This window comes from Carcharodon carcharias, chromosome 31 (genome assembly GCF_017639515.1).
Source record: "Carcharodon carcharias isolate sCarCar2 chromosome 31, sCarCar2.pri, whole genome shotgun sequence".
Taxonomy (NCBI): Eukaryota; Metazoa; Chordata; class Chondrichthyes; order Lamniformes; family Lamnidae; genus Carcharodon; species Carcharodon carcharias.
The window spans coordinates 3,692,394-3,718,372 of record NC_054497.1 but is presented as its reverse complement, the minus strand read 5'-3'; the positions used below and the strand labels follow the sequence as shown (position 1 = coordinate 3,718,372).

The window sequence follows — 25,979 nt, the reverse complement described above, 5'->3', positions numbered from 1 at the left end:
TGTCAGAGGTACAGCCTGCCAGTTCACAATATTAAACCAATACCCCATCCGCCCTCTCAGGTGGAGGTAAAAGATCCCATGGGACTATATTTTGAAGAAAATCAACGACCTAGGCCCTCCCAACCAACATCACTAAGACAGCAAGATCCCACAAAGCAATGAGGTGATGAACTGATAGGAAAAATAGTTCCATCCTGGTTTTTTGCGGCACTGATACTTTCAGCTGAAATCTGTGGCAAATGTTCTTTCCTATTGTTCCGAATCTCAGAGCTCTCCCTTCCTTATCACCAACTAAGTTCCTTTGACATTCTGGTAGGTGACGTCTAGACAAAAGAACTCAAGTAGATTTCTCTACCGAAAAGGCCTGCTGGGATGATGGGCATGGTGCCAGACAGTAATGGAGGCTCCCGCTTCTCAAGAATTCTTTCATCTTCCCTTAGGGGAAGCCGTGGCGTTGTGGTATTGCCATTCGACTGGTGACCCAGGGACCTGGGTTCGAATCCCAGATGGTGGATTTTGAGGTCAATAAAGAGTCTGACGGTGACCATGAAAACCCATCTGGTTCACTAATGTCCTTTAGGAAATTTGCCATCCTTACCTGGCTTGGCCTATGTGTAGCCCCACAATGTGGGCAATTAGGAATGGGCAATAACCACTGGCTCAGCCCACATCCCGTGAACGAATAATAAGTTAATTCCCATCACAATCCCCCATCCCTGCCCCTCACCTCAGGAAGCCAGTCCTTGGTACTTAACACAGTTCGCTTGTGTTCACTGAATCAAGAATCACTGAAGAGGATCCATGGCAGGCAGGGAGATCATTCATCTGTCATGTGGCATCTGTAATTACCTTGTTAATCATAAAAATTCCCAATGGCAGGCATCGTGAAGTTGAAGCATTAAAACCATTTCCTAATTAATGGTCTTCCTAGAATTTTATTTCCCTCTGGCGTCTAAATGCAAGAGCGGCGCACAAAAGGTTTGAAAACAAATCAACAGCACTGATTGTGCTCTCCCCGGCAGTTTACAGTGCAATTGGGTTTGCTTTTTGAGGTGTCCCTGCCATCCATTTTATCTCACAAATGGTTTTGATCGGTCATTGGTAACAGTAGGCCGGAGCTTCACAGTGGCAAAAGGATTGGTTCCCCTGCAAGACATTAAAGAAAAGGCAAAAGAATTAGCAACCATCCCCATTCTCATTGTGTCCTTCTAAGTTTCGCAAGGACATAAGAAATAGGAGCAGGAGTCACCCATTCAGCCTCGAGTCTGCTCTGCCATTCAATAAGGTCATGATTGTGGCCTTAACTCCACATCCCTGCCCCCCCACCCCCACCTCATAACACTTAACTCCCTTGTCAATGAAAAACCTGTCCAACTCAGCCTTGAATGTATTCAATGACCCAGCTTTCACTGTTCGCTGGGGAAGAGAACTCCAAATACTAAAGACCCCCTAAAAGAAAGAATTCCTCCTCAACTTCATCTTAAATGGGAGCCCCCCTAAACTGTGGCCCCGAAGTATAGATTCCCCTACAAGAGGAAATTTTCTTTGGTGTTTACAGCATTGGTCTAGATATGGGTTTGTCAACCTGAGTTGGACATATTCTTGGGGATTTCATCACATGACCTTCTGCCTCCAATTGCCCCACCCCAACACTCACGCCATTGGTCACCTAACATGTATATGCTTGTGACACACCGTCCTCCCATGCCAATCAGAAAGCGAGTAGACTTGTCATTAATGAATTGGATAATACTTGACTGTCAATCACACAGTCTTGCTCCTCATGACCAACATTTTACAAAAACGCAAGTGCTCAAAGTTCTATTTTAGGGATTTAATTCCTGGAGACTCCAGGACAGATTGGGGGGTGGGGGTGGGGTGTGGGGCCGGGGAGTGTCAGGGTCCTGGCAACCCCTGCTTATTGAGAGCTGTTGCATGATTGACAGAAGACATGGGACATGCACAAGAGGTTGATCTGTACCTGAAGGAGGCGGACAGAGAGAAGACGAGGGTGTGAATGTGAGAAGCAGGCAGAGACCAATAGAGACCAACATGGAGAAGTGAAGGAACACAGATGCACTGAGACTGCGTCAACATCGCACCAATTTACACACCACTAAATGAGATTTTCATGGTTTTGATGGTTAAGCAACACTGTTACAGAGTAAATGAAGCAGTTAACAAACTGACCATGCCTAATGTTAGTTCTCATGTCCGAATACAAGTGATTTTGTCAAGCGTTATTCAAATCCTGCCCACACTCTGGAGAGCCACTTGACTGTAAATAGCTCTTACCGTGGAAACAACTCTGGCTGGGTATCTGTGCTGCTTAAGATCTGAAAAGACAAGAAGACATTTGAGGCTATTGTTGTTCATTAGGACAAAATGTCACGACACATTTAGCTGAAACCCACAGTGACCGAGAGACATGCAAGCATTGTGTTAAAAAATCAGATATTCATACTTATTAAAATATTTATGAACCATAATGTTTTTGTAGGGGAGACTGTATATCACACCGATATTTTCTGTTGTATATAACTAAAAGCCTATTGTGGTGGCTATCATAAAATCTGGCTCTGCATGTAACTTGCAGGCGTGCACATCAATGTTCTGCAGAAATTAAGCTTCAAGATGTTATGTAACCAAGAATTACAGAGTGATAAGGAGAATTATAAAGAGTTAATGATGCATGAGTCCAATTTGCACTGTAGATTTTACGGGGTAACAAATTTTAGTTGAGGCTGTTGCAAGTATTTCACTGCTGCAAGTGCTGTGCACAATAATGATTGTGCAAGCCGTCTGTCTGAAGCCTCTTCCTCAATCCCCATGCCCACCAAATTTTCACCCTGGGGCCACACAAAGTCCAAGGCATTAAAATGGGGTCACACCGGGAAAAAGTTTGGCAGACACTGCCTCAGTCCATTTCAACATCCCTCCCCACTGCCAGATTACCAGCCCATCTCTCCAAACCAGCCTTAACCACCTTTAAATAACACCGCCAGCGGAACACTTTATTCACCAAACCTGTAGGCCAATATTCTGTGTCAAGCCTTTGGAGTTACTGTTGACTAGAAGCTTAACTGGACCAACCATATAAATACTGTGGCTACAAGGACAAGTCAGAAGCTGGGAATTCTGTGGTAGGTAACTCACCTCCTGACTCCCCAACCACCATTTACAAGGTACAAGTCAGGAGTGTGATGGAATACTCCCCACTTACCTGGATGAGTGCAGCTCCAACAGCACTCATGAAAATCAACACCATCCAGGGCAAAGCAGCCAGCTTGATTGACACCCCATCCACCACCTTCAACATTCACTCCTTCCACCACAGTCGCACAGTAGCAGCAGTGTGTACCATTTACAAGATGTACTGTAAGAACTCACCAAGGCTCCTTCGACAGCACCTTCCAAACCCATGACCATTACCAGCTAGAAGGTCAAGGGCAGCAGATGCATGGGAACACCACCACCTGGAAGTTCCTCTCTAAGCCACTCACCATCCTGACTTGGAACTATCTCAGTTCCTTCCTCATAAAAGATCCCACAGCAAGTAAAAGGCTGTTCTGTCCATAGTCATCACACCAAACTAGAGAACAGTGTAAGATATGAGCTGGCTCCAACAGCAAGACTTAGATTGTGGTTTAGTGGATTACACTTCCACCTATGATTTTTTTGTTACTCTACCACAGGATATGGGCGTCGCTGGGTAGGCCAACATTTATTCTAATTGCCCTTGGGAAGGTGGTGATGAGCTGCCTTCTTGAACCTCTGCAGTCCGTGAGGTGTAGGTACACCCACAGTGCTGGTAGGGAGGGAGTTCCAGGATCTTGACCCAGTGACAGTGAAGGAATGGCGATATAGTTCCAAGCCAGGATGGTGAGTGGCTTGGAGGGGAACTTCCAGGCGGTGGTGTTCCCATGCACCTGCCGCTCTTGTTTTCCTAGGCAGTAGAGGCCACAGGTTTGGAAGGTGCTGTCTAAGGAGCCATTGTGAGTTGCTGTAGTGCACCTTGTTAATGGTACACACTGCTGCTACTGTGCATCGGTGGTGGAGGGAGTGAATGTTTAAGGTGGTGGATGGGGTGCCAATCAAGCGGGGCTGCTTTGTCCAGGATGTCGAGCTTCTTGAGTGTTATCGGAGCTGCACTCATCCAAGCAAGTGGGGAATATTCTATTACACTCCTGACTTGTAGATGGTGGACAGGCTTTGGGGAGTCAATAGGTGAGTTACTCACTGCAGGAGTCCCAGCCTCTGACCTGCTCTTGTAGCCACAGTATTTATATGGCTGGTCCAGTTCAGTTTCAGGTCAATGGTAACCCCAGGATGTTGATAGTGGGGGATTCAGCGAGGGTAATATTATTGAATGGTTGTTATTTTAAGTCCGACCCCAGAAACTTGAGCGCTGGGTCAAAATCCTGGGGCAGAATCTTCGGCTCAGCGAGCGGGGGTGGGGCCTGCTCGCTGAGGCATAAAATGGCGGGGTGACGTTGGGCGTGCGTCCTGACATCACCGCGCGTCATTCAGATTTTCAGTTCGGGGGGTGTGCAGCCGAGTTGAGGCCATTTAACAATCAATTAAATCATTGACCTGAGCTGCCTGTCCAGCCTTAAGGTTGGCGGGGGGTGGGGGGGGGAATTGCAGGTGAAGAGTCCAGGCGGCCTTCTCATTTCCCAGGGGCAGGATGAGGTTTCATGAATGTTTTTAAAGTGTTAGAAAAAATGTTATTAACATTAATGGACACGTCCCAGCTCATGTGACAGTTTCACGTGAGAGGACATGTTCTTAAATTTTTTTCTCCATTTATTCAATGTTTTATATGTGAAACTAATCTCCCTGAGACTCCCCTGTGCCTCAGGGAGATTTCTGCGCTCTCTCGCGCGCAAGTGCACTCCCCGACTCAGCCTACTCCCGCCCCCCCCACAGCTGCACAGGGAACACCCAGCGCTTCCGGGCACATGTCACGCTGGGCGGGCCTTAATTGGCCTGCCCATGTAAAATGGCAGTGCCCAGCCAATCAGGGGCGCGCACGCCCCCACACAACCTCCCCCCCATCCCCCGACAGGGAGAAAATTTTCCCCCTGGAACTCCCTCCCTAACAGCACTGCGGGTGTACCTGCACCACATGGACTGCAGCGGTTCAAGAAGGCAGCTCACCACCACCTTCTCAAGGGCAACTAGGGATGGGCAATAAATGCTGGGCCCAGCCAGTGACACTCACATCCCATGCAAGAACAAAAAAAAGTCTAAACTGACACTCCAGTGCAGCACTGAGGGAGGGCTGCAGCATCACAGGTGCCGTCTTTCAAAGTGAGGGATTCAAATGAGGTGTCTGCCTCTCAGGTGGGCATAAACATTTGATGGTAGTAATTCAAGGAAGAGCACAGGATTTATCTCTCAACCAATGTGATTAAAAAGAGCCATTAATCTGGACGGTGTGTACAACTGGGCTGCCATGTTTCCCGCTTTACAACAGTGTTTAGGCTTGAAAAGTACTTAATAGTGAATGAAGTGGTTTGTGACATTTTGTGGTAATGAGACAGCATACATATCATGTGCCTTCAATAAAACTGCTGCACAGCAGCAGCCCCAGTATTCACAATTGTGAAACACTATTGCGATATCAAGTGTAAAGTGAATGAATCAGACTATTGTGAGGAGGTGCTTTTACTTAAAGTCCCATCAAAGATCAGAAGACAGCAGCTGCATTAATTTGCACTGAGAGAAGAGGGCACATGCACCACACAGCAAACATCACCACACTCCCTCCTCCCCAACACCACCACCCCGCACCCCCCCCTACGCCCACTCCCGCCATTAAGAACAATGCCAGTCGGCAACACACAGAAAATTGTCTATCCGGTTCCCGTCTCTGCCAGTGAAGGAAATAGGAATGCCTGGCATGAGTGTTCCCCAGCAACTGTGCAGCCTTCTTTGGGAATGTGGGCCAAAACAGCATTAGTTACGTGTAAGGAATACGGACTCTTGTCTTGCTTCTCACAGCTGAACATGGCAATACAATAGCATCACCTGCTGAAATCTCTCTCTCTACCTTTAAGAGGATGTGAGAGTTTACAATATTGCCCTGGCCAATAGGCTCTGTCCGTTGAAAGGTAGCTGCAACGCCACAGAACTATGTATAATGCTCAGCACAGGGGATAAGGAGAAACACTGGGTTATTCTCAATAAAGTTCAAATCAGCAGGTGACCACAGGCTTACCAATTGCTCATTCAATAGTGCGTGTGTTAAGGTTCAAGTCCTTGAGGCGAAATTTGTAAGCCTGTCTTACCTTTGAGTAGTATAGCACTCGAGGAAAAGAGAGAGGGGAAGCTGAATTTTACAGATCTCGTCAGACAGACATGCATAGTGTTGGAGGAAAGGTCAAGTCATCAAATAGCACCATTTATATTAACCCTCTCTCACCTCATAATTGCATCTGCTCACCATTTAGATAATTTTGCTATTCCAAACAGTTTCAAAATAAGTGATGGGTCTTCAAACATTGGCAATTGCATCAACAAGGGCTATCCACTTGACCACAGAGGAACACACCACCTGGAGCCCCTTTCTATGCCCATTAACCATGGCTTCCCAAACTTCACCCCATTGGCAGGTTCTGCAGTGATTAGTGTGAACATCCACACACCAGCCCAGGAGGATAAAATGAGCGCTTGGAAGCTTAACACAAGCTAACAATAACAGCAAGTTTTTGCGCAGTAGACGAATACAGACCATTAATCACCCTCTGAATTTATGCCTCTCAGCCAAACTGTCACATAGGGAGTGGGGCTGAGGGGAGGAAATGGCCGGACCCCAAACTCGAGTGGACCTAAGTGCTCGACTGCCATGTACCACAGAGCAGAGGACTTGATACTCGGGGAAGAGAGCATGTAGAGCTCACATATTGGTCAAGAAACCTCAGTAGGAAGAAGAGAATAATTTGCAAAACACAAAAGTGCATAAACCTGATAGCGCAAACAATCACTTTGCTAGCTCATGGATATCATTCATTCTAAGAATTTCAGCCCCTGATTGTATTCCTCTCTGTTCTCCTCCTGGCCTCTTGTCAATCCCCAATTTTCTTTGTCCCACCATTGGTGGGTCCAGCCGGAATTCTAGTATTCACTGCTCTAACCTCTCTGCTTCTTTGTCCTCCTTCAGATACTCATTGGAACCTATCTCTTTGACCAAGCTTTCCATCAGCTGTCCTGTAATAGTCATGTGACTCAGCACAAATTATGTCTGATAACACTCCTGTGAAGTGCCCTGGGACACTGCTATTGCATGAGAGATGCTGTATAAATTCGAGTTATTGTTGATGTAACGTTAAAACAATTTGAAGACTGTCTCCGAAAAGGGGGGAATCACGTCCGCGATGGGTGTGGGACATCTGCAACTGTGCGATGGCCATTTGAACTGGGTGGAGTGGGAGAGGGTTAAACATTGCAAAGCAGTGGGGTCAAAAGGTCATGCTTTCTTACAGAGACTCCCCGTGCTCAGCAGAATGAGCTGCTGGCCTGAAGCCACCAGAAATCTGGCTGTGAGGTCGTGTCCAGGAGAATCGATGCAAATTTTGTCTGCAGGTGGATGGAAAAGAACGCACGTCACAAACATCCGATCACAGGGCTCCGGGCGAGATGCAGGCCCAAGAGAAAATTCCTGCAACTCTAGCAGTAGAGTGACGGACTCGTAGACATGAATTGGCAAGTTCTCAATAGCCTCACTTGATATGCAGCCTTCGTTGCCTCTATTAGTCAAGTTTTATGATCCTGGGTCTTGGCTACTGGGTGAGAATGGATTGTTCTTTCATGCAGAAAAGTAAAGAGAGGGAAGAAGGAAAAACATCTGGCAGAAACCCTGGCCTGAGGAAGCATACCCCCTGTACTCCAATCGGACTATAACATGACCAACAGACTCAAATACATCTACAAGGAAATTGGGTGACAAAAATATCAGAAAATTGCTCTTGGCTTTTCAAGAAGGGTCTCACAGAATCCAGCTTTGGTCTTAAGTGATTAATAAGGCTTCATACTGGGCCCCTAGGCCTTGAGGTGGACTGCAATCTAATCGCAAGGTCATACACCTCTCAGTTTGTGATTGAATATCTGTGATGTTCTATACATATTGGTTTATCAGCTTATTATAGGGCTAACCTCATGCTTCTGATGGAGAGAGCTATGGAGCCATGATGGAGTGTGGGTCAGAGAATTGGGGCATACAATGTGGTAGTCCTATAAACAGTCACCACATGCTGCAGGCACTAGGAGTGGGGAATCAACACCAATGTCAATCACTGTATAATGAAGAATGGTTATCTGTACCAACAACCCTATTTTGCAGTGGGTAACTAGCATTGTCTTCCAGACGTTTGGTTACGGGATCTGTGGGGGGGAGGGGTTGGTACCCTGGGGGTGCCGGACGGTGTGTTAAATATCAAGTGAGTCCATGGGCGAGTCTCAATTTACTAAGAGGTCACCGGGTGTGTCAAACTACTGCAGGTTCCTGGGAGAATGTCAATATACACCCTGGCAGAGTGGAAGTACAGCATGGGGATCTCTGGGGGATTATCACTAGCATGAGGGAGTGACGGACTTCAGTTATATGGAGAGACTTAAGACGCTGAGGTTGTTCTCCTCAGAGCAAAGACAGTCAGGGGAGTTTTCATTGAGGTGTTCAAAAGTACAAAGAATATTAGCAGAGTAAATAAGGAGAAATAATTCCTATTGGCAGGAGGGTGGATAACCAAAGGAGACAGATGAAGGCAATTGCCATAAGGACCAGAGGGGAGCTGAAGAGAATTTTTTTGCTTTTTGCGCGGGGGAGGTATGATCTGAAAGAATGGTGAAAGACAGTTCAATTGAAAAATTTCAAAAGACACTTGCAGGGCCATGGAGAAGGAACAGGCTGTGTGGGACTAACTGAATAGCTGAGTGAATCCATGATTCAGGAATGAGAACAGCACTAGAGGGGAGATCTGTCTCAATGCATATAACTTTATGCAGCTATTAAGTGTCATTTGTATATGTGTTGTGTTTAATTGTATGTAGGTGGTGGGCGTTAACTGGTGATTGGCTTTGGTGGTGTAATGATAATGACACTGGACTAGTAATACAGAGACCCAGAATATAAATAGACAAGGACTGAAACTGTGGTTGCTGGGTTAAGAGGTGCTTGCATGTAATCTATAACTGTGTAAGTAAATGCTTATAAAAATATGTAAAGATTGGCTCCAGTTCTATCCTTCATCACTTGGCTTTCTGGAATATAACAAAGAGAACGCATTGAACTCTCTGAAAGAACTCCTCCTTTTAACAGATATAATGAGATTGCAGAACTCACTCTGCTCCGACCATTCTCCGACACGGCCAGACTGGCTGTACTGTTCCTCCTGCTGCTCGAGATTGGAGAGGCCGGGTTCTGCCTCCTCGTGGAGGAGCTGGAAGGCAGTGGTGGTGCAGGCGGCACAGGGATTGTGCTGCTGTTGTAATCCGCAGGCGGCAACGAGTAATCCTTAACATCCAACAGATCCTCGGCACTGCGGCTGTTCCGCAAAGGAAATGCCCTGCAAAAAAGAAAGGGAACAGGCAGCTCATCTCTCTCTGTCAAAGCCTTACACGTTAGAGACAACTCTGTTAGTGACACGCTTCAGGGTGTAAGCTGAGCAATGTGCATCAGTGTAAAATGAACAACATTGATTGGCCATCCATTGACGTCAACTGATAAGAAATCGGAAGCTGCGTTTCCATTGGCTGACAGTCAATAACCGGAGGGCACAGATTTAAGGTGATTGACGAAAGAACCAAAGGTGATACGAGGAGAAACGTCTTTTATGCAATAAATGGCTAGGATTTGGAATGCACTGCCTTACTGGATATAGATTCAACAGTAAACTTCAAAAGGGAATTGGATAAACCCTTGAAGGAGTAAAGAGCAGGGGAGTGGGACTAACGGCGCCGTCAGGGGTGCCATTTTTCAAATGAAACTTTCATCTGAAGAAGAGCAGGGGATTTCTTTCCAACATCCTAGCCAATTTTTAATCCCTCAACCCCCATCACCAAAACAGATGGTCTGGTCTCTATCACGTTACCGTTAGCAGGAGCTTGCTGCGCGCAGCTTGGCTGCCTCATTTCCGACAACAGTGACTACACTCCAAAAGTATTTAATTGACTGTAAAGCGCTTTGGAGCATCCTGGGGTTATGAAAGGCGCTATATAAACGCAAGTCCTGTGCTAGGGAGGAGGATGGGGGTCTGAAGTGTAATGCGGTTTTCTCCTCAACCAGTGGAAATGAAGGAAACAAGAACAAGTTTCTTCAGACAGCAACTGAACGTCTAAGATCATTAATCGGGTTGGGTAGTAGAGACTACAGTGGTGTTTAAAACACATTTCTAGGGCCTGAATTTTTCAGGCAGTGGGCGGGCTCGGTGGGACTTGGCAAGGGCAGTCGCGGAGCCGATCACTGCCCACGGAGACCCCCGCGCTTCCATTTTACGCGGGCAGGCCAATTAAGGCCCACCCAGCATAAGATGTGAGCCGTAGCGCTTAGCGCTGCCTGTGCGGGCGGTGGGGGTGGAGGGGGGGGAGGAGGGAGAGTCGGGGCCGGCCCTCTATCGTGCACGAGTGAGAAAGAGGGCTTCAATCTCCCCGTGACTCGGAGCCACCTCAGGGAGATTGAAAAATATAAATAAGAGCATGAAAACTTTAATGAAACATGTCCCCCAGAAGGGACATGTTTTGATTTTGCGGGGAAATTATTTATTTATCTAGTAAGCGCTTTAGGGAACATCACCCCGATCGAGGATGAGGTTTCCTAAAAAACACAAAGGCCACTTGGCCTTTTCACCTGCCCCCCTCAACCTTAAGGTTGGACGGACAGCATTAACAATTACGTTAATTAATTCCTTAACAGGCCATTTACATATTGGCGGGCACGCAGCCAACTCCCACGCGCGTCCGCCAAACGAAATACCATGGGACTGGGTGATGATGTCGGGACACACTCCCAACGTCATCGAGCATCGTTTTACGTGTTGGCGTGTTGGGCCCATCCTCGCAAGCCCATTGAAAAATCCCACCATAGGTGTCTGAATGCAAGAGAGACCCGCTTCTGTGTACCAAGTGGTCTATCCTGCTCCTTGACTTTTCGTACATCATGACAAAGGCAGTCACCAGTTTCAACGCATCCCCTCCTCCAAACCCCCCCAAATGCTTTCCCCCTTCTTCACCCCTACTGCCACATTGTAATCCATTTAGTGACCCCCCCACCCCATTCCATTAAAACCTGAAAAATGTGAGGACGATACAGGCAAGTCTAAGCCTCAGTTGAGATCATGACTTGGAACTGGGTGTCTGTGCTTCACTGGGAGACTTATCCCTGACTCAAGCTTCTAGCAATGTGGTCTGCAGGATGCAAACCATCGCTTGGTAGTACAGAACTTGAATATCGCTGAAAAGAGAGACATACTGCTGAATCTTTTTGTCTTGCACTCATCAGGACAAGCGCAAGAATGCCAAATTTCAAACAATCATGACAATTTATGCCACAGGAGAAAAGGGTGCTGATTGGTTGGCAAGTTGACTCTGATTGGCCGAGGCTTTGCCATGGAGAAAGCTACAGGGAACTATAGGCTGCCCAAGCTCCCATTAATGCAAAAAAAGGCCCACCCACTCAACCAGCTGGTGCTCGCAAAACCCAAAATAAAATGTCTATTGTTAGATGTGGGGTGGAATTTTACACCGGCAAGATTTTATGATCCCACTGAAGTCAATGGATTTATAAATGACTTGCTGCATTTTATGGCCCCAACCCCACTGTGACAAGGCCATAAAATTCCATCCATGATTCCACAATTGGGCAGCACTTGTTGAATAATCCTGAAAGTGCTAATAGCTACACTAGCAGCCAACTTAAACTAATCAGCCAAACTCGTAACATGGCTCATTTACGCTTGCTAGAAGCAACATACGTTCATATACAGGGACCCGTTCTCTGCAAACAAAAGGAATATTTTCAAGCCTTGTGTCTTTTTGAATTACCTCAGAGCCTGGGGATTCTATAGTTCCCCGCTGCCTTCTCCATGGCAACACCTCAGCCAATTGGAGCTGACTTGCCAACCAATCTGCACCCTTTTCTCCTGTAGTATAGATCATCATGATCGTTTGAAATTTGGCATTCTTGTGTTTGTCCTGATGAGTGCAAGATGAAGAGCTCTGGCAACATGTCTCTCTTTTCAGCAATAAGCTACAGATGCATTCAATTTTGGTAACAAGGCAACAGGAAGCAGCCAAAGGGGTTGAAATCGCTCAGTTCTTTTATCCCCTGCCCACAAAGAGTGAAACAATCGATTTATAATTTGGCCTGAGATGAGACAAATGCCAAGTACAATAGTCAGATTTGATGCCAATCCATGAGCACCTATCAGAAACAATGCAGCTGTAACCATACGACTAATGCATCACTCAAACTAATACTCATCTCCCAAATGCCCGCTGATCCAATTACCTGGCTGAAGGCTCCTGTGTCCATATCCCTTCTCTCAAAGGTCTCACGAACGAGCATGGAAACCAGCCCTGTCTGCAAGCACAGATTTAATGGACACCATGAAACACTCATGGATTAATGAGCTAGAAACCAGGAACATGTTCTCCTCCGACTTAACTCGATGCACATCATTGACCATTAAATTTACCAGCACAGATTTTACTGTGTGGGTGCAGAATGGTTTGAAATGTTAATATATGCTCACATCACAGAATTGTTACAGTGCAGAAGGAGGCCGTTCAGCCCATCATGTCTGCACCGGCTCTCCGAATGAACGTTATGAAGTTATGTTGTTTGAGCTCAATTTCCTATGGACATTAGCTCATTATATTCAAATGCGAACTAGATACATGCAAGGGTCACATGGGTGGGAAAAATGGTGTTTGGGCCAAATTTAAAGGGATGCAGGCAATTAAAAGGGAAGTATCAAACTAAGGGAAATTACAGGTCTCACAGGATGAGGAAAGGCCCTTTGTCCTAGCTTGATGGGACTGGCTGGTCTGAGAGAGTCAGATCAGCAATAGCAATACTGAAACTATGCATGTATAAAGTCAAGATGTGAAAGTACGTAAAGGTCATGTTTTGTAAGTTGCTGTTTTTAGCCAAAATCCTTCCACAATATGTTAAAAGATCAATATTGAGCTGAATGAGATCGTGCTGGCACTTAACATATCCATTGGTGCAGCGGCCCTTAAAATGCTGCGTGTAGTTCAGATTGCCACAGTACAAGAAACATTTGTTTGAAGGTTTTCATGATAAGAGCAGTAAAATCAAGATTATTTTATGGGTACACTAGGGTAAAATTTGCTCTGTAAAGAGCAGTTGTTCACTTAAAAGCGTCCCTCAGAAGGCCCCGAGGTTTTGGGCAGCGCACTCTGCCCACTGACTGGAGGAAAAAGGATATTCCCGTTACTAAAAGGAGACAGAGAAGAAAAATGAGAAAGATTGAGTGAGTGGAGGGCTTGGATTATGAGGAGTGACTATATAAGTTTGTAATGTTGAACAGTAATCAGTCCCTTTGCAATCGTAAAAGCAAAAATTTCAAATGATCACAACGATAGCGTAAAGTGGTGCGATCATTTGAAATTTGGCATTCTTGCATTTGTCCCGATGAGTGCAAGGCAAAAGGCTCCAACAACATGTCTCTCATTTAATCAGCGACGTTCAAGTTCTGTCCTATTAAACGGCTGTTAGAATTACATACTTGGGCGTTCCTTCCAACTTTCCATAAAGCCAGCCATTCTTTGCCTCTGGCACCAATATTGCGATGATTTCCCCTTTCTCGAAACTTAACATGGTTTGATTGCCTCCAGCAGTGTACGAGACTATGGCCTGGACACGGGGACTGTTCATTGCGTTGATCTTCTCTCCAAGCGAACCAGACCTGGACAGACGACCCTCAAAGCTTGATCCTGAGCAAAGGTACAGCAAATATCATCAGTAACTATGTCTGCGTGAATATGTAGCCATTGATCATTGGGCCTCCTTAGCCATAGAAATCCAGTCCCTCCCTTCCTTTCTCATTTTTTAATTTTCTGCTCACACGTATGGCACTGAGACATACCATAATATTACAGTAACAACAACAACAACTTGCATTTAAATAGCACCTTTAAGATAATTAAGCATCCTAAGGCGCTTCACAGTCCTGTCTTAAAGCAAATTTTAACACTCAGCCACATTAGGAGATGTTTAGGGGAGATATCACCTAAAGCTTAATCGAAGGGGTAGGTTTTGGAAAGCACCTTAAAGGAGGGAAAAGGTACAAGGTAGAGCAGAGGTTTAGGGAGGGAATTCCAGAACTTAGGGCCTTATCAGCTGAAGGCCCAGCTGCCAGTGGGGGAGAGATTAAAATCGGGGACCCTCACAAGAATACGATGAGTGCGGAGGTTTTGGAGGGTTGTGGAGCAGGAGGAGATTACAGAGGTAAGGAGGGCTGAGGCTGTGGAGAGATTTGAAAACAAGAATGAGAAAATTAGGTTGGCGAATGGACGGGTGATGGGTAAATGGGATTTGGCGGTCCCAATAATCACAGGTGCAAAATGAACACTAGGGTTTACCAAACTCTTTTCCACATGGGCTGTGGCCCTTCAAAGAAAAGGAAATGGAAAACCTGCACCTATTTAGTGTCACATCACACCTCAGAAATATCTCAAAGGGCTTCAACTAAAAGTAACTTGTTGGAGAGCCACATGACCACCGTTATGTAAATAAATGCACAGGAAAGAAAAAAAAATGGCTTGCATTTATATAGCACCTTCCACGAACTCAGAATGTCCCAAAGCACTTTACAGCCAATGAGGTACGTTTGAAGTGTAGTAACTGTTTGGAATGTAGAATGCGAGGCACTCGCACCCCGTTTGAAGAATTCAACAGAAATCACAGGATCACAGAATTGTTACAGTGTAGGAGGAGGCCATTCAGCCCATCATGTCTGTACCAGCTCTCTGAATGAGCAATGCACCCCTGCCTTCTCCCCATAACCCTGCACATTCTTCCTTTTCAGACAGCAGTCTAATTCCCTTTTGAATACCTCGACTGAACCTACCTCCAACCCAGTCTCAAGCAGCGCGCTCTAGATCTTAACCACTTGCTGGGTGAAAAAGTTTGTTCTCATATTGTTTTTGCCTGTGTCCTTAATGTGTCCCTGATATTAATCCTTAAACTCCTGGAGACTCCAGAATGATTCTAGAAGGTTGGCTGAATGTCTTTCTTTCACATTTGTTTCAAAAGTATGAATGACACTTTGAAATGAAATGCAAGTGCACATTGTTTAATACAACTGATAGGGTTAAGAAGCGGTAGGAAAGGGGCATCGAAAGGAAAGGAACATCATACCACATAACATAGAATATATGTGTGTGTCCCTTTAAAACTCTCAGTCTTAAAATCATTAGTGGGCTTATGTACTTGTCAGTTTGCATGTAAAATCATAAGATTAAAAGAAATAGGAGCAGTAGGCCATTCGGCCCCTCAAGCCTGCCCCACCATTCAATATGATCATGGCTCATCTGACTGTGGCCTTAACTCCACTTACCTGCCTGTCCCCCTTGTCAATCAAAAATCTGTCCAACTCAGCCTTGGATCTACTCAATGATCCAGCCTCCACTGCTCTCTGTGGAAGAGAATTCCAAAGGCAAACGACCCTTTGAGAGAGGAAATTTCTCCTCACCTCCATCTTAAATGGGAGGGCCCTTATCGTTGAACTGTGACCCCTTAGTCCCCCCATGAGAGGAAACATCTACTCAGTATTTAGCCCCTCAGAATCATATGTTTCAATAAGATCACCTCTCATTCTTCTAAATTCCAATGAGTATAGGCTCAACTTCCTTAACCTATCTTCATAAGACAACCCCTTCATCACAGGAATCAGATCGTTCAACCTTCCCTGGACTTCTTCCTTAAGTCAGGAGACCAAAACTGTACACAGTACTCCAGGTGCGGTCTCACCAACGCCCTGTACAGGGCCCTGGGTCTGTTTGACTGACAGACAAAGCACCAGGCAGTGTGGAAGCTATGTGTTATTTGAGAAAGAGAGCTGAGCCACTTGGCATTCTAAGATTGCTTAACAACTATAAGACAGAGAACCATTTGCAGGGCTGATGTTTCTTCTGGCTGGGGGGGCGGATCTAGAGCAAGGGGTCACAGTCCCAGGATGTGGGGTAGGCCACTTAGGACTGAGATGAGGAGAAACTTCTTCACTCAGAGATTGGAGAACCTACCACGGAGGGCTGTGGAGGCCAAGTCACTGAATATGTTTCCAAAGGAAATGGCTAGATTTCTAGACTCTAAAGGCGTCAAGGGGTATGGGGAGAGAGCGGGAGTACGGTGTTGAGATAGAGGATCAGCCATGATCATATTGAATGGTGGACCATGCTCAAAGGGCTGAATGGCCTAGTCCTGCCCCTATTTTCTATGTTTCTATGTTTTGCAAGAGGCAGAAAATGTGCATCTCACTAATTGTAAGAACAATTGCTTAAAAAGTTTGTACTTGCTTATTTTTATTTAATCCAACTTACTTGATTTAAAAAGCAAGTCAACTAGCAATATTTTGCCTGTGTCTCTTTCTAACTGAATCCCTCTATCTCACCACTTTAAGCAATTGGGGAATTGTAACTGTCTATAAAACGCAGACAAGAGAATAAATTTGCTCCAAAATTGATGTAAAGTGTACATAAGTTTGGGGAAAGACACTCTCCCTCAGCTTAACACACTTTCTAATGTTTCTAAAGCATATAGGTTAAAACAGGGGTGTAATCCCCACACTGTCATTTTCCTCCTCGACAAACAGTGATGAATTTTATGCTGTGCTGGAGTTCCTGCTTGCCCTCCCCCTCTCCCTCCCCCTCTCCCTCCCTCCTCCAGTGTGAGTTTTACTCATTGGATTGAGGGAAGACTTCTGCCTCAAAGAGCTGCCAACTAATCAAAGGGCCAGCAGCCCTCCAGTCCCAGCAGCGCCACTGGGGAGCGGTGGCCACTGCTGGGACTGCACCCAGTCCCCAATGGGGATCGCTGCTGGAGCCGGATGGTAGGTGTGATGACTGTCACTTTAAGATCAGTTCAACTGAGTAGTGGGGGGGTGGGGGGGGGCACGAGATTTGTCCGACCAAATTGTGGCTAGCGCGGGGGAATAAATTCTAGGGGAGGGTTTCCTAAGAAAATGAAGGTCTGGCTGGACACAAGCAGCCACGGAAGCTCTTGTGTGAGTAAAGTTTGTTTTGTTTGACCAAGAAGGCTCCCAGAGCGTGTTTCTGCAGGAGGTAAGTGGTGGTGGGTGGGGGTGGTGAGGTGGGGGCTGGGGGTCCATTGGGGCCAGGTTAGCATGCCCTGGCAAGGGGAGTGGGGGTGGTGGTTGGAGGGGCCAGCGTGAACAGGCTCAGGAGGGAGTGGAAATGGGGGCTCCAGGAGACCCGTAAAGGTGGTACCTGCCTCTCGATTTCACGCAGCCCGAGCAGTAAAAGCTGCGGGTCTCCCCACTTGGTGCCAGGCTCTTGTGACTGGGCGGAAGATGCCCTTAAGTCATCATTAATTGGCCACTTAAGGAGCTCAACTGGCCCATAGGTGGGTGGGCCACCTGATATTCTCCCCCCCCGCCAACCCCATTGTGTGTAAAATTGCAGCAGCTGTGAGCGGGGTGGTACTGGCAATGGTGCCCATGGCATTCAGTCCAATTTAAACACCCTGCCCATATACCAAACCGCACCCTGGCGAACATAAAATTCTGCGCACAGTTGCTAAACATGAAATATAAAGTTTACCTGGTTGAGAATTTTGTAATTTATCTTTTACATTCTCTTCAAATAATTTTGAAACCTACCTGAGCAGAAACTGCCAGGAACTGAGGAAAAACATTTCACCAATACAGCTGATTTAATCGCACTAGTGCATCAGGAGGGAAAATGAGTGCTCAGATTATACAATCCAAATTAAGGTCACAAATCTAAGCAAAAGGAGTCCACAAACTCAGTCTGAGCCCTTCAAATAACATTTTTAATGGCAGCATTAAAAGACGCTGGGTTAAAATCCTGGAACTCCCTCCCTAACAGCGCTGTGGGTTTTCCTACACCACAGGGACTGCAGCGGCTCAAGAAGGTGGCTCACCCCCACCTTCTCAAGGGCAATTAGGAATGGGCAATAAATGCTGGCCCAGCCAGCGATGCCCACATCCCATGAAAGAATAAAAAGAACCCAAAGGGCAGTTCAGTGAATAAATGCAAGCTGACTATGAAACAAGTACTCTTTTGTTTTCTTCGTACATTTTGTATATTCTTGTAAGCAAAGGGGGTGGTAGGTTATCGGCGGTAGGTGGGATGCAGATTTCAGGTTACTATCAGATCAGCCATGACCTTACTAAATGGCAGAGTAGGCTCGAGGGGCTGAATGGCCTACTCCTGTTCCTTGTTTGTACGTACTTATTTTAAACATTAGAAATGTCAGTTACTGAGGAAAAAAATTAGCGGATTAAAAATTTGCAGAAGAAACAATTTGCACCAAAGCATTTTGACTGATTTGTAAAGGAAACATAATAGTAGTACTTGGTAGTTAGATTGTGCAGTAACAGATTAACATGGTTACATTGGAATTTATAATGCAAACTGGTAAAACAAAATTACAATGAAAAGGGTGATAAAACGAAGTACTTGCAGATGTTGGATTATTACTAAAACATGAAAGAGGTAGATAGATAGAGGGAAAGAAAGTGAGAAACACATAGGAAACATCCTAACATCTTACTTATTGAGGGTTCTGGTTGCCTGTGGTTGGAGTGTGGATTTGGGATCAGCTCAGCTCCATTTAACTCACGTCTCAATGGTTGAGGGCTGGCAACATTACTGCATCTCGAAATGTTGTCGTCATTCTGCTGGTGGGAATGTTTTTAAAAAGAAAAAGGCACAAGATCTGTCAACAAGCTAAATCCTCAGCTTTCAAATAATTTATTTTCTGCAAGTTATCTGATTTACTGATTCAGGAGAGTCCAGTTAACAGTGTTGTCACGAGAGGACAGGGTTGGTACATCAGCCTCATCTTCCATGCCCTGGTAGCACTTGGTAGCTTGACTGTACAATATATTAGTGCATGCACCTTGGAGTGTGTGTTAAATGGGAGAAAGGTAGCATTTATGATTTTCCATCTCCTCTTCCACCAATCCCCATCTCCCCAACTCCCTTCATCCATGGCCAATCTCTAATCGCCACCATTGTCCTTGTCTCGGGGGGGATGACAAACAGCAATGTGATGTGCCCTCCTTGGAGAACGTAGAGCAGGATTTTTCACTTGGCGCGCCAGCACATGCCCAAGCGTAAAATAGTGCACGATGACATCGGGCTAGCAAGGTCAAAGGCAGTAGGGAGGAGGCCGAGCTGTTGCATTGAGCTCAGGGAGAAGCTGTCCAGGGAAGTCGGGGCATGGCTTTCCGGGGGAGGAGGAATGTCAGGTTGGGGAGATCTAAGTAGGATTGTGGAGGACGGAGCTGGACGACAGATGGAAGGTCGATCTCTTCCGTGGGCAGTTCAAGCAGGATAAAGGGGAGGCCAAAGGTGATTGAGGGCAAGTCAAGGGCGATAGAGGGAGAGCCAATGGTGGCGGTTGGCAGGTTGAGGGTGATGGGATAGCGCTTGGTTGACAGAGAGTTGATCAAGGATCGAGGATCTCTTAAGGGCGGGGTAGGGTGATGGAGGGAAGGTCAAAGGTGACTGAGAGAGGGTGTAGGGTGATGGCTTACAGCTCCAGGGATCCAAGTGCAGCAGGTGAGGAGGGATGTGGCAGCAGTTCAAGTTCAAAATCCTCCTCTCAGGCAGGCTTGCAGCCTGTCAGAGTGCCCTTTAAATATGGAGGCCGGACCTTCAACGACCCTCCTGCCCCCTCCCTGCCACACAATTGGCCAAGCCCCTCAACTATGCATAGCTAATTGGCTAGCCGTCACGTGATCGCTCATGGCCAATTAGCTGAAGCCTCCCTCACTTCCAGTCCTGCCATAAAGACCCCCACCCCCTGCAACAAGGTTCCACCCAGTATCTTGAGAGTCTCATTGCTGTCACTCAAATGCCAATAATAATGAACAACAAAACAGAAGCGAGAGACAGGCATATTTATATTTGCATAAATAGGAAGGTGGACGCAAAAGAGAAAGGAAATGAAAATAATTGCTTTTCCTTTAGTTCTGCCGTTGGATTTGTTTGGCGAGCTGTCCAATGTACGGGCGGTAGATTGTCAGTTTAGTTTTCAAGCAGGTCTGTGGACTTTCATCATTCAATTAGTTCTCAGAGGATGTAGGCGGTCTCCTCTACATTGGAGAGACCAAACGCAGACTGGGTGACCGCTTTGCAGAACACCTGCGGTCTGTCCGCAAGAAAGACCCAAACCTCCCTGTCGCTTGCCAATTTAACACTCCACCCTGCTCTCTTGTCCACATGTCTGTCCTTGGCCTGCTGCATTGTTCCAGTGAAGCCCAACGCAAACTGGAGGAACAGCACCTCATCTTCCGACTAGGCACTTTACAGCCTTCCGGACTGAATATTGAATTCAACAATTTTAGATCTTGACCTCCCTCCTCCATCCCCACCCCCTTTCTGTTTCTTCCCCCTTCCTTTTGTTTTTTCTAATAATTTATATAGATTTTTCTTTTCCCACCTATTTCCATTATTTTTAAATCTTGTATGCCCTGCTTGTCTTTCCACCCCACCCCCACTAGAGCTGTACCTTGAGTGCCCTACCATCCATTCTTAATTAGCACATTCGTTTAGATAATATCACCACCTTCAACACCTCTTTGTTCCTTTATCTGTGACATCTTTTGATTATCTGCTCCTATCACTGCTTGCTTGTCTCTACAACCACACCCCCCCTCCACTTCTCTCCCCCCACCCAACCCCACCCCCCCCCCACCTTAAATCAGCTTATATTTCACCCCTCTCCTAATATTCACTCAGTTCGGTTGAAGTGTCATGAGGACTCGAAACGTCAACTCTTTTCTTCTCTGCCAATGCTGCCGGACCTGCTGAGTTTTTCCAGGTAATTCTGTTTTTGTTATGGAAACATTGTCAACGGTCGTAAAAACCCATCTGGTTCACTAATGTCCTTTCGGGAAGGAAATCTGCTGTCCTTACCTGGTCTGGCCCACATGTGACTCCAGACCTACAGCTCTTAAATGGCAACTAAGGATGGGCAATAAATGTTGGCCTAGACAGCGACGCCCACATCCTGTAAATGAGTTTTTTTTTAAAACCTCGGAGGCGGTGAGTTCCAGGTCATCACCGCTCTCTGCGCAACAAAGTTCTTCACTTCCCTCCTGCACCTTTTTCCCAAAACCTTAAACCTGGGACGTACAAACAAATGAATTAGGAATGGGAGTACGCTGCCTGACTCCCACCCCTGCCGAGCCTGCTTCGCCATGCCATAAGATCGTGGCTGATCTGACCCCTTTCCTTGTACTATCAGTTAGAGGGAAACAGCTTTACTTTATCTACTCCACCTAAACCTGGCATAGCCTTGTACACCTCTATCAGATCACTCCTCAACTTCCTTGCTTTCTTAGAGGTTTCCGGGCAGTCCACTGGACGACAATCTGGTGTGAAAAGCAGGCTGCTGATGATGGAGTACAAAACACCAGTAGAATGCTAAAAAAATGAAACAAAGCAACTAAATGAACCATTCTTCACATAGGAAACAAAATACTTGATAAAAGGACATATGAAGAATTCAAGATTCTGGTAGGATATTTGGTTTGTCTAGTCCATGCCCTTGCCATCCAGGTGGATGTTAGAGTTGTTGATTTCCTTCCTATATCTGTGAGCTTTGACTGAAGCCATATAAATGCTGTGGTACAAAAGCAGGTCAGAGGCTGGGAATTCTGCAGTAACTCCTGACTCCTCAAAGCCTGTCCATCATCTACAAGGCACAAGTCAGGAGTGTGCTGGAATACTCTCTGTTTGTTTGGATGAGTGCAGCTCCAACAACACTCAAGGAGCTCGACATCACCCAGCATAAAGCAGCCCCGCTTGATCGGCACCACCTTAAACATTCACTCCCTCCATCACCGATGGACAGTGGCGACAGTGCGTTCCATCTACATGATGCACTACAGCAACTCACAAAGCTTCCTTCAACAACACCTTCCAAATCTGCAGCCTCTACCACCCAGAGGGACAAAAGCATCAGATGCATGGGAACACCATCACCTGTAAATTCCCCCCCAAACCACTCACCACCCTGATTTGGAACTATACAGCTCTGAGGTGCAGAGGGATCTAGGTGTCCTAGTGCATGAATCACAAAAGATTGGTATGCAAGTACAAGTAATTAGGAAAGCTAATAGAATGTCATCATTTATTATAAGGGGAATTGAATACAAAAGTAGGGAGCTTATGGTTCAATTATACAGGGCACTAGTGAGACCACATCTGGAGTACTGTATACAGTACTGGTCTCCTTATTTAAAGAAGGATGTAAATGTGTTGGAAGCAGTTCAGATAAGGTTTACCAGACTAGTACCTGGAATGGGTGGGTTGTCTTATGAGGAAAGGTTGGACAGACTAGGCTTGTATCCGCTGGAGTTAGGAGAGTGAGAGGCGACTTGATTGAAACATATAAGATCCTGAGGGGACTTGACAGGGTGGATGTGGAGAGGATGTTTCCTCTTGTGGAAGAATCTAGAACTAGGGGCCACTGTTTAGAAATAAGGGGTCGTTCATTTAAAGCAGAGATGAGGTGAAATTTTTTTTCCCTCAGAGGGTTGTGAGTCTTTGGAACTCTTCCTGAAAAGGCGGTGGAAGCAGAGACTTTGAATATTTTTAAGGCAGAGGTGGGTAGATTCTTGGTAAGCAAGGGGGTGATAGGTTATCGGCAGTAGGTGGGATGCAGATTTCAGGTTACTATCAGATCAGCCATGATCTTAATAAATGGCAGAGCAGGCTCGAGGGGCTGAATGGCCTACTCCTGCTTCTTGTTCGTATGTTCTATCAGAAATTGGGCTCTTTAATAAGTGGTTACTTTTTGAATTTTATGGGATTAGCTAAGCAGCATTGATTCTCTCACTGGATAGAGGATTTCTAAACACTTTGATCTTTAAACAGTCTTAGTTCAGGCTGCCATGTTGACATTCCTAAGCTATTAGGATGGTGTCTGAAGCACCCTCTTATCTATGTAGTTAATTAGAAAGGGCCAGGATATGACTCTCCATATGAAATAAACTAAAAAGCTGACTTCAAGCAGGGTGACACACAGCCGGGGTGGTAACCACCCTGACAGTTTGCGTAGGCGTCCTGTAATCATTGGTCAGAAGGGTTTGGATAGGTGACTGACACTGGGTAAACTACCAACCCCCAGAGAAAGGGCATGTTAACAAGTGCTCAGGCACATGGGCCAGGTCCTGGTGAGGCGTTGTGGTGAGGTTGCAGTGCCCCGTCGACAGCAGTCTTCCTCGGAATGGACAAGGAGGAGGAAGAAGAGTAGATCAACACACTCCATGGCAACCATTTGTCTACCATCCAGGGCCAGCAACCTGCTCTCAGCTGTTGCCATCATATACATTTTCTGTCCAATTAGTTAATGTATCATATCTAAATTTAATAAACCATTTTAAAATCGCTTATGGCTCATCGACTGCCTATTTAGGTATCTGTGGCCCCAAATCCCCGAACCATACAGTTTCTTCACTGTCGCTGGGCCAAAATCCTGAAACTCCCTCCCCTACAGCACTGTGCGTGTACCTACACCATATGGACTGCAGTGGTTCAAGAAGGTGGCTCACCACCACCTTCTCAAAAGCAATTAGGGATGGGTAATAAATGCTGGCCCAGCCAGCGACATTCACACCTCATGACCCGAGAAATGAAACAAAGCATCGATTGTCAGCAATCGGGTCACACTACTGTGGCTGTGTGAGGATGGAGCAAGACAGGCGAGTGTGACATACCAAGACAGCAGATCCCCTGGGAGGAGTAGCTACAAGCAGCAGCAGAGTCATGCCCTAGGCCAGAGCTGTTACTGTTCTCTGATGGCAGTCACAGATATTCCAACTTCCTAGTTCAGAAGCCCATTATTTTTTGGATCAAATTATCAGATCAGATAATGCATCAGACCCCAATCATCACAGCCCTCCACTAGATCCTCGCCCCATTCACGTGGGCTCTGTGTTCCGCTAACTTGGTCACCAAACAGGACAGTTGGTGCTTCACCCTGAGTAACGATTAGGGAGGGAGGGGTCCCTCCAATTTGCTGATTACCATATGGAGGGCCATTCCCATGGAAGCGGGCCGTGGACTCACTCTGCCGGAGATGTCGCTAGAAGGCACAGATTTGGTGTGTTCCCTCCATCCTGGAACTTTGTTATGGAGAACCTCTCGGGCCTGAAACAGAGAAGGGAGAAAAGGAACAGCAGGTGACGCAGAGCATCCAGGGGGTTAATGGTAGAGTGATTCCTGATGTCTTGTGGCATTGACAATCATGTAGCACTGCATTTTGGGAAGGGAAGAGTATGCATCTCAGTGAATCTCCACACAGTGTGTTTTTTGTTTCAACAGCCTATTTTGGTGACAGGTGAAAAATACATCAGTGGGGCCAATAGCTTAGTGCACAACCCAGTGCGCTATATCTCAAGGCTATGCAGAGATGACACTGGTTTCTTAGTGCGTAACACCTTTATTTACAGGAGTTTTAAAATATCTCCAAAGTCACAAAATGTCTGCACTGATGCCCTACAATCCAGCTTCTCGTAGCGTCTGTGGTGTCTGTTTACTTTGCTCTGGGTCAACACCCAGGCTTAACCAATCAAGCACAGTGAGCATAGATCAGTTACCAGACTCACATAATCAAACACAGAACAATTGAACCTGAGACTTGCTGAAAAAAGAGACATGTTTAAGCTTTTCATCTTGCACTCATCAGAACACTCGCAAGAATACCAATATAAGGGGAAAACAACAATTTATACTGTACGTTAAGAGAGTGCTGATTGATTGGCAAGTGGCATTGCCCTGGAGAATGCACCAGTGATGGCAATAACACTCGTCAACTAATCAGCACTCTCTTCACATACAGTTTAAGTTGTTTTCCCCCTATATTGGTATTCCTGCAAGTGTCCTGATGAGTGCAAGATGAAAAGCTTAGACATGTCCCTTTTCTCAGCAATTCCCAAGTTCTGTACTACCAAAAGACTATTTGTATATCTGAAACAATTGAACACAACAGCACTGAAACCAGATCATTTTATTCACTCACAGGGTGCAAGCATCATTTACAAGGCCAGCGTTTATTGCCCGTCCCTAATTGCCCTTGACAGGGTGGTGGTGAGCCACCCTTTTGAATACAATTAAATGGCTTGCCAGGCCATTTCAAGGGGCAGTTAAGAGCCAACCATATTACTGTGAGGTCTGGAGCCACATGCAGGCCAGTCTGGGTAAGAATGGCAGATTTCCTCCCCTGAAGGACATTAGTGAACCAGGTGAGTTTTTATAACAATATGGAAGTGTCATGGTCACCATTACTGATGCTAAGGGATGAATTTTGGGATGAATGATGGGAACAGAGTTGGGGTTGGAGGGGAGCGCAATGGTGAAAATATTGGTGCCAGCTGGTGTGTCAGTCGCAGGACACTGTTCCCAGTCCTGGATATTTTGGAGGAGATGGGTTAGGGTCCCAGGTAGGTCTTTATAAGGACCCATAAGGACCTGATGATTTGTGTGTGATGCCAACCTTGCTGTAGAAGCTGAGGAACTGATTTGAAAGATGAAAGTGTTTCTCAGCTAAGAACCGATAACGCCGCCTCTCTTCAGCCAGGGCCTGTCTGTAACTGCTCTTGAGGAATGATTCCATGTTGGCCTCCAGATTGTAGATCTTCTCCTGAAACAGATCATAAACACACATGCATATGAGAGACCGAATTACAATCAGTTTGCTTACAGTACCTGTCCTATCGCAGACATACTCAGAAATGGGC

At 46.1% G+C, this 25,979-nt stretch overlaps 1 protein-coding gene across 1 annotated transcript in view; it reads right to left on the bottom strand.

Moving 5' to 3' along the window:
* Positions 1–1,070: 1,070 nt before the first annotated feature.
* LOC121271486 (brain-specific angiogenesis inhibitor 1-associated protein 2-like protein 2) overlaps positions 1,071–25,979 on the bottom strand; it is a 69,288-nt gene continuing 44,379 nt past the window's right edge. Inside the window, exons 7-14 of the mRNA XM_041177467.1 lie at positions 25,736–25,882; positions 24,268–24,390; positions 21,502–21,660; positions 18,848–18,902; positions 13,749–13,956; positions 9,344–9,566; positions 2,296–2,336; positions 1,071–1,146 (exon numbers count right to left, since the gene is read on the bottom strand). Of these exons, the coding sequence (XP_041033401.1) occupies positions 1,071–1,146; positions 2,296–2,336; positions 9,344–9,566; positions 13,749–13,956; positions 18,848–18,902; positions 21,502–21,660; positions 24,268–24,390; positions 25,736–25,882 (1,032 nt within the window). The remainder of the gene's footprint in view (positions 1,147–2,295; positions 2,337–9,343; positions 9,567–13,748; positions 13,957–18,847; positions 18,903–21,501; positions 21,661–24,267; positions 24,391–25,735; positions 25,883–25,979) is intronic.